Source organism: Sinocyclocheilus anshuiensis, unplaced genomic scaffold (assembly GCF_001515605.1).
Source record: "Sinocyclocheilus anshuiensis isolate Anshui unplaced genomic scaffold, SAMN03320099.WGS_v1.1 scaffold270, whole genome shotgun sequence".
Taxonomy (NCBI): domain Eukaryota; kingdom Metazoa; phylum Chordata; class Actinopteri; order Cypriniformes; family Cyprinidae; genus Sinocyclocheilus; species Sinocyclocheilus anshuiensis.
This window is the reverse complement of record NW_015546041.1, coordinates 243,878-253,236: the sequence shown is the minus strand read 5'-3', so window position 1 is coordinate 253,236 and position 9,359 is coordinate 243,878. Positions and strand designations below refer to the sequence as shown.

The window sequence follows — 9,359 nt, the reverse complement described above, 5'->3', positions numbered from 1 at the left end:
TCGCACGCAGCTGAACCGCGGCTTGTGTACTGCGAATACAGACGAGTATCGTTTATTCGGTCACGTTTTTCAGGTGTTCTTCGACAACTGCTTTGATTTATGATATGGGCAGCATACTCTGCTGCGATACGGTGTCCCCCTCTGTCCCACACACGTATGCAAATAACATGCTGTATATAGGTAGTTTACATGATAAAAAGTAATTTTAAAGTTAATAAATGCCTCTAGTTTTAATCATTTAAACAGGCCTTTGAAGTTTGCGCACAAACTTTTTTCATATGGTGATTACAAAACACCTCACTTACATGATTTTATGGTGAAATGTGTTTTATTTTTCATGTTACAGTTTTTTTCAGCTGCTTACACACAGAATCTTTACTTGTCACACAGTTTCTGAAAGCTGACACTCAAACAGCAGAAGCACACACCAAATCTGCAAAACCATACACTAATCTCAGCCTTTGACTCAGTTTTCAATTTCATAAAACACTTTTTGCAAAACACAACACACAATTCTCTATGTAACACACAAATCTAACAGGAATTAATATTATGGCAAAGGTGTTTGCAAATGTTTGCTTTTGAGATGTGTTTGTGATATTTTGAATGCAGTGCTTAATTTTGCATGAGATGTGAGGCATTTTGCATTTTATGTGCAATTCTTGGATTTGTGTGTAAAGTTTTGAACAAAAAAAGAAAAGAGCGAAAATGTTGAAAATGTGTGTAAGCAGCAGTTGAAAAAACCCTGTAATACTCTGATTTATTACTGCCACATTGAATAGGTTCTCTCAAACTATATTTCACCAATGGATGCTCTGCAGTGAATGGGTGCCGTCAGAATGAGAGTCCAAACAGCTGATAAAAACATCACAATAATCCACAAGTAATCCACAGCACTCCAGTCCATCAGTTAACATCTGGAGAAGACAAAAGCTGAAACAAATCCAGCATTAAGACGTTTTTAACTCATTAAATATAAGTCCATAATCCATAATAAGGCTTCCTCCAGTGAAAAAGTGTTCTGGTCTGAATCAGGAGAGAAATCTGCACAGATCAAGCAGCGTTTAAACAGCTCTAAACACATATGTGGCTGGATTACTTTGGATTATTTTGATGTTTTTTTGTCAGCTGTTTGTACTCTTATCGAATGAAAAATGTTCTATCCCTTTAATATACTGTATTTAATTTAATTGAATTATTCTACATTTTCCCAAACACAAATGTATTTATACGAAGTAAAAAGATACATGATATTAATCATAAAGACCATACTTGATAGATTTTCTTTAAACACAAGCAAAAATGTTACTCTGTGCAGGTTAATAAAATAATTTTTTGGCTTTTTACAACTTAATTTTACAATAAACACAAGGTAAATTATATAAAAGTAACTTTCTTCTTTTAAGATAAAACTAAAACATTTTGTTAGTGTTTAATTTAGTTTAATTACTAGAAATAAAATCTAACTTGAAAGGCTTTAATGCACTAAAAAATACTAAATATAGCAACTAAACTACCAACACAACTTAAAATATGTTAATATATGTTAAATCAGGTAGCAACTCTTTAAGGTAACAGTTGCAGGTTAACACGCTGTTTATTGTGATTTGTTTTATAATATGCATCATATTTTCTGTCTTATACTTAAAGAATTCCCACCAAAATAATAAATAATTTCAGCAGTCAGTAACACTAGTCTTCTGCACATCAACACTCTGATGTGAAGACAAAATACAATTTAAACAAAACTGTTTCTTCTGCTTTTTCCTATAAGGAAAGTTATTTGCTTTTATTCAAACTGAACCAGAATCAGGTTTAAAGCAGAATTCATGATTTTCTAAATGTATTATTAAATGTATATTAAAGAGCACTTTACTGAATGAGGCGGTGGTTTCTGGTGTTTCAGTGCAGAGCAGCTGTCTGTCGAGCCCCTCCGTCTCTCAGAGCCAAGACGTGGAGAAGAAACACGATGAGGAGTTCAGCTCTCTGACGCTGGACATCGATAACTCCATCCATCAGCTCAACCAGCTCATCCTGGACCTGGATCCCACCTTCGTGCCGGTTTCCACCAAAGCCAGCTGCTTCAGCGGAGCAAACACACAGACTCGTCAGACGGGTGAGATCACTTCTGCTGTGGAGTAATACACCTAAAGCCTGAGAAAAGTGTTATTTCACCCAATCTTGATCATTCTGTCAACATTTACTCCTCCTCATTTTGTTCAAACCCTTATGACTGTAAAAGGGAGATTTGGTTATTATTTGTTACAGTGTATTTATGGATTAAGTACTGAGTGATAACTGTGTGTATTTGTACATGCATATATGTGACCCTGGACCACAAAACCAGTCATGAGGGTCAATTTATTGAAATTCTGAAACCTTTACCTTTAGATTTAAACCTTTAAAATCTCAAATGTAAAATTTAGATTTATACATCTTACAGGAGTAAATGCAGAAATATTTATTTCAGCCTGAGGATTATTCATTTCACTTTTGGTGTGGAAAGACCCTCACAATTGCCAAAAATATGACTTTTGGATTTTTTGTTATTAAAAAATAAATAAGCAAGCCTAGCCCAGGTGAAAAAAAGTAACGCTAAAGTTAGGTAATGCTTTCAATAAAAAGTAACTAAGTAACGCGTGTGTGTGTGTGTGTGTGTGTGTGTGTGTGTGTGTGTGTGCGTACGTGTGTGTGTGTGTTCATATCTCATCAGAGCACAGATTCATTATGAGCCCAAAGTCGAGTGACATGACGCAGCTCACTGGAGCACGAGGACAGACGGCCTGGACACTGAACCTGAACACAGCAGACACACACACACTGAACGCTGCTGCACCGCACACACAGGTGACACACACACACACACACACACACACACTGACCGCTGCTTTAATAAAATTATTTTATTATAATATTAATTTATTATATTAATTTAAACAATTATTATCAAACAATTATATTAATTTAGTAACATATAAATATATTTTAGTGTAGGCTATATCTTTAGAGTTTTATAATTCATTATCTTCTTGTCGATCCACCGGTTCACATTTACAACTGCATGATGTCTGTGTAAAAATAAGGGTCGTTTTGGTCTAAACAAAGAACAGAAGGGCTTATTGAAAAATGCAAATTCATTCTCTGCCAGCAGGTGGCGCTTTTCGCCAGGAATATAGCCGTTTCCCCGGTAACTGCAGTAAACAAAGCGCGCAGCACCTGACTTTGAAACTTGCAGCGCTCATATTTAATCAATTATACACCCAGTGGGATTTTTTTTATAGAAAGATTGAAAATACGTGAGAAATACGGGAAAATATTTTAACGGGATGATAGCAGGATAGAATGGTAAAATACAGAGGAATCCTGAGAAAAACGGGAGGGTTGACAGGTATGACATACACTCTCACACCGCTGATGATTGCTAGTCTCTAATGTTTTCCTAGTTCCCATGTTTTCTGTGTTTCCTTGCCTTGCTTTGCCCTTGTGTTTTTGATCTTGGACTGTTTATCTGTTTGATGATTGTTTGTTGCCTGCCCTGACCTTCGCCTGTTTTTGGATTACCTTGTTTGCTACTGTTTGCTGGTACTAGACCCTGCCTGTTAAGCTAACTGAATAGCCCTGCACTAGTGGATTGTCAAAGTATGTCACCAAATGCTTCTCATTCACTGCACACACACACTCAGTTTTACATTCATCAAAGAATCCTGAAAAAAATGTATCTCAGTTTCTACAAAAATAATAAGCAGCACAACTGGGGGAAGTTGTGGCCTAATGGTTAGAGAGTCGGACTCGTAACCCAAAGGTTGCGGGTTTGAGTCTCGTACCGGCAGGGATTGTAGGTGGGGGGAGTGAATGTACAGCGCTCTCTCCCACCTTCAATACCACGACTGAGGTGCCCTTGAGCAAGGCACCGAACCCCCAACTGCTCCCCGGGCGCCGCAGCAAAAATGGCTGCCCACTGCTCCGGGTGTGTGTTCACGGTGTGTGTGTGTTCACTGCTGTGTGTGTGCACTTTGGATGGGTTAAATGCAGAGCACTAATTCCAAGTACGGGTCACCATACTTGGCCACATGTCACGTCACTTTCTGTCACTTTCACTGTTTTCAGCATTGATAATAATCAGAAATGTTTCTTGAGCAGCAAATCAGCATATTAGAATGATTTCTGAAGATCATGTGACACTGAAGACTGGAGTAATGATGCTGAAAATACAGCTGCGCATCACAGAAATATATTATATTTTAAAATATATAAAAATAGAAAACAGTTATTTTAAATTGTAATAATATTTCACAATATTACTGTTTTACTGTAGTTTTCTTACATTCTTCTAGTTTAAATATTACATTTTTCATTAGTTTAACATGTTAGTTTAATACAAACATTTATTTGCAAATTATATTATTAGCAAAACAATTTGAGTTAAATTGAAAATTTTGCATGAATTTCGGATTCCCTTAATGTTTTTTTTTTTTTTTTTGCTTTAATGGCAAAAATGGCAAGGGTCTCATACAAAGAGTCACATGATTAGTGTCACAGATTTGCTTATTCAATTTGGAAATAGTGCATGATATTTAATATTTACTTTCCGTTTTATCTCACAGTGTTTATTTGTTGTAAGTGCAGTGCACACAGTCACAATCAATAATAGCGTTGTTATTACTGTATTGGGTGTGTTTCTAGGTTTGTCCAGTGACTGTGTGTGTGTGTGTGTGTGTGTGTGTGTGTGTGTGTGTGTGTGTGTGTGTGTGTGTGTGTGTGTGTGTGTGTGTGTGTGTGTGTGTGTGTGTCACACACACACACACACACACACACACACACACACACACACACACACTCACTCACTAACACACACACACACTCACACTCACTCACTAACACACACACACACACTCACTCACATTCACTAACACTCACTAACACACACTCACTCACTGGTAGTATTTCAGTTCAGTTCAACACTTCAGCCATGAATCAAGAGTATCATCAGTATTCAGGTTTAAATGATGTAAAGATCGTCATGTCTGCACACATCCACGCTTCACCTGCTGTATCTGTCAGAGATTGATCTCTCTCTCTCTCTCTGTGTGTGTGTGTGTGTGAGAGAGTGTGTGTGTGTGTGAGAGAGTGTGTGTGTGTGTGAGAGAGTGTGTGTGTGTGTGAGAGAGTGTGTGTGTGTGTGAGAGAGTGTGTGTGTGTGTGAGAGAGTGTGTGTGTGTGTGAGAGAGTGTGTGTGTGTGTGAGAGAGTGTGTGTGTGTGTGAGAGAGTGTGTGTGTGTGTGAGAGAGTGTGTGTGTGTGTGAGAGAGTGTGTGTGTGTGTGAGAGAGTGTGTGTGTGTGTGAGAGAGTGTGTGTGTGTGTGAGAGAGTGTGTGTGTGTGTGAGAGAGTGTGTGTGTGTGTGAGAGAGTGTGTGTGTGTGTGAGAGAGTGTGTGTGTGTGTGAGAGAGTGTGAGTGTGTGTGCGTATGTGTGTGTGTGTGTGTGTGTGAGTGAGTGTGAGTGTGTGTGCGTATGTGTGTGTGCGTATGTGTGTGTTTGTGTGTGTGTGTGTCTTGATCTCTGTCTCCAGTGAAGAGCATGATGGGCTACTCAGCGTTCAGACAGACGCCGTCTCCTTCATTTGGATCCTGTAGAGCTGAACACGGTAAATCACACAATTCACTAAAATAAGATATTTAAGATATTTATCAAAAGATATTTATAGCTACTTATGATGACTATCTAGTAAGTGAATTTGATCAGTTTGGTTTGTGTTAAATTCTGAATGCTTTATTAGCATGACAGAAATAAATGTGTTAGTTCTTCTTCACTAGTTTGCTGGATTTTCTGGTTTATTTACTCATTTTACTCCAGTAAGTGAAATATAAACTGTGTGTCCACTCATTTGTGTGTGGCATCACCACATGTGTGCTCATGGTCCACGCTTTAGATGAATTAAAGTGTGTGAAGTGTGTCACCGAATGCAACTTCAATGAAGCATCCCAAAACACACCCCGTCTGTCCCATTAGCTCCACCCCCAAACTCACCTGATTGGCTGAGCTGATCGTGATGGAGTGACAGACACAGCGTCTCACTGCATGTTTAGCTGTGATTTCAGTGACACGCCTCACATTCAGTGTTGTCCTGTGAATGTGAGCAGATGTGAGTGCATCGTGTTCATGTTGTTCTTTCAGATATGAGAGAGAATGCAGGATTCATGGGAGCTTCAAATGAAGGTTTCCAGCATCACAGACCGTACATCACTGGAGTCACGGCCTTCTCTGATCAGTACAGCTGCACTCATTCATTCATTAATTAATTCATGCATTCATGACACAGTGCCAGGTTTAACAGAAAGAAAGAACTGCGGAAGACAGATTTCCATAGCTGAAATCTTGACCTGTCTTCTCTGGTCCAGACTGGTTTTACTCGGGGTCACTGGATGTTCTGGTCTCAGTCCAGACTGGGTGTATTTGATGCCATGCTTTGATTAATACATTGGAATATTACATACCTTTAAAATTAAATGTTAACATGTTGCATCTGCAAGATATAATTTTAGTGAAATAAACCTTTTATCACTAGAGATAAAACTAAAATGGTTCTACTAGCCTCCTTCAAATCAAGGTAGGTAAATAAGACCAAACATTGTGTCCCTTTAGACTTTCTGTAGTCCAGTGACAATAGTCAAGTCACATTTATTTCTACAGCACTTTATACAATACAGATGGTTTCAAAGCAGCTTCACATTCATAAGCAGGGAAATGACAGTGTTCATGATGTAAAATTCATCAGTTATGAAACAAATTCACTTTTTTTGCTGTAAAGCAGAAATTATGATTTTACGTCATTAAGTATTTCGTTTGTGTTTTTGATAAGGTTCCCAGTTCACATGGATCCACAAAAATATATCGTTTTCAAAAACTTGCACTTTGAAACCGGTTTTCAAAAGTGTGTGTTGTCAGGCCCCTAATTCACCATTGTCGTGTAAATGAACGGCCAAAATGCATGAAATGCTTTCTGTTTTTAGGTGAAAATGATGTGTAAACGGCCCTGAAGATTATGAGTGCACCTCAGGAAACATATTAAAATAATTTAAAAATGCATTTCATGAACCCTGTAAGATCAGATTGTAGCTCTGAATGATTTTAATCCTGTCAAAATCTGATGTGAAAACTAATGTGAGATTTGTTGAGTTGTTGATGATGACAGTAGAGTGTTGTTTGTTGTTGCTGCAGGTCTGCAGACTGCGTGAGCTTCGCCCCGTCCTCCTCCGGCCCGTCTCTGCCCGCTCCGAACGCCCACAGCTCTCCTCTCAGCGGCCCGAGAGCCCGAGTCCTGCAGCAGCCTTTTGAGGAGAAGCTGGAGGCACTGGAGTCTGACGGCGAGCTGTCGCAGGGTTCGGCGTCTCCCAGCGGTTTCTCCAGTCCTCACAGCGTCTCTTTGCTCAGCATCCCCTTCCCCAGCGTCCTGCCCTCAGACCGGCTGACCGTCAGCTTCGTCCAGGACACCTCCAAATACTGGTACAAGCCCGACATCGCTCGGGAACAAGGTACGGATCCCATCGTGATGGCTGATGGATGGCTGCTGTGTTTGACGCTCATCTGACCTCTCTCTGTTCTCACGCAGCTATCACGGTCCTGAAGGACAGAGAGCCCGGCTCCTTCATCGTGAGGGACAGTCACTCGTTCAGAGGAGCGTATGGACTGGCCATGAAGGTGTCCACACTGCCGCTGTCAGCTCTGCAGAGCCGGAGAGGTGAGAGACCATCAGCAGACCAGTGGTTCCTTCACATCTGTGTTCACATGATTAGCGCTGACACAGACAACATATCAAACCATCGTCATGTGTGATACTTTCAGAAGACACTACAGTTACTGCATGAAGAGACATAAATGTGACACTGGAGCACAAAACCAGTCATAAGGGTCAATTTTGGGAAATTGAGATGTATACAACATCTGAAAGCTGAATAGATATGCTTTCCATTGATGTATGGTTTGTTAGGATAGGACAATATTTGGCTGAGATACAACTATTTGAAAATCTGGAATCTGAGGGTGCAAAAAAATCTAAATATTGAGAAAATCATCTTTAAAGTTGTCCAAATGAAGTTCTTAGCAATGCATATTACTAATCAAAAATTAAGTTTTGATATATTTACGGTAGGAAATTTACTAAATATCTTCATGAAACATGATCTTTACTTAATATCCTAATGATTTTTGGCATAAAAGAAAAATGTATAATTTTGACCCATACAATGTATTGTTGGCTATTGCTACAAATATACCCCAGCGACTTAAGACTGCTTTTGTGCTGCAGGGTCACATATAATAGATAAACACTTCATACACTCACACACACACACATACACACACACAAACCAGCCTTCCATTGTGAAAAAGAAATACACTTTAGCATACTTTAAAAAAAAAGAGTACTTATTAGGGAAACAATACACTTTTAGACATACAGTCAAACCAACATTTATTCAGACACCTTCAGCGTTTCTCACATTATCACAGTTTATTCGCTATAGTTTAGAAAATTGTAATAAAATATGAGAAGAACTCAGAGTTAAACTGTGTTAGAGAACAAATTAATCTTGATAATGTCAGATAACTTTCATAGAAAGGTATGTAATGAATTACAATCAACAAAAAATTATTCAGCTGTTAAATTTAAGTACACAATTAGATAATAGCAATTTAGCTCAACCAATTACCAAGCAATGCTTAATTTGTTCAGTCTGTGGAGTAAATAGGTCGCATTAGCAATTAAAGAAAAAACACTTCAGCAAAACATGGTCAGGTCAAAGTAATTTTTGGTCCCAAATTTTTAATGAATTTGTGGGTATAACATGCCACAGTTTATCAATTTATCTCTCTCTCTCTCTCTCTCTCTCTCTCTATATATATATATATATATATATATATCAAATTACATTTACATATTACAGTTACTTGAACTTTGTTGACCCACTTAAGCTGGACTTCTGTACATCTTTATATGTATTTTCAGAATTACGTTTATTGTCTATGAAATATGGCTAAAGTACTGCTGAATGTACTGACAAGCATTTATTGTAAACTAAAATATACTTTAATGACATTTCTATTCAAACTTGTCATTTTTTAAAAAAATTAATAATAATGAATTTGCAGTTTAGTTCATCTAAAATGTATTAACTTTAAATGTAATATCAAGTCAAGTCACCTTTATTGGTATAGCGCTTTTAACAATACAGATTGTGTCAAAGCAACTTTACAGCATTAATTAGGAAAATAGTGTGTCAATAATGCAAAGTGACAATAGTAAACACTCATTTTTCAGTTAAAGGCAGTCCATCATTGAATTCAGTGATGTCATCGTCCAG

At 38.1% G+C, this 9,359-nt stretch overlaps 1 protein-coding gene across 1 annotated transcript in view; it reads left to right on the top strand.

The window, feature by feature from the left end:
• The window catches only part of LOC107698931 (tensin-3-like), a 40,229-nt gene that overhangs the window by 22,636 nt on the left and 8,234 nt on the right, over positions 1-9,359 (top strand). The window contains exons 14-19 of the mRNA XM_016500073.1: positions 1,907-2,116; positions 2,714-2,847; positions 5,557-5,644; positions 6,175-6,268; positions 7,219-7,532; positions 7,610-7,738. Coding sequence (XP_016355559.1) covers positions 1,907-2,116; positions 2,714-2,847; positions 5,557-5,644; positions 6,175-6,268; positions 7,219-7,532; positions 7,610-7,738 — 969 coding nt within the window. The remainder of the gene's footprint in view (positions 1-1,906; positions 2,117-2,713; positions 2,848-5,556; positions 5,645-6,174; positions 6,269-7,218; positions 7,533-7,609; positions 7,739-9,359) is intronic.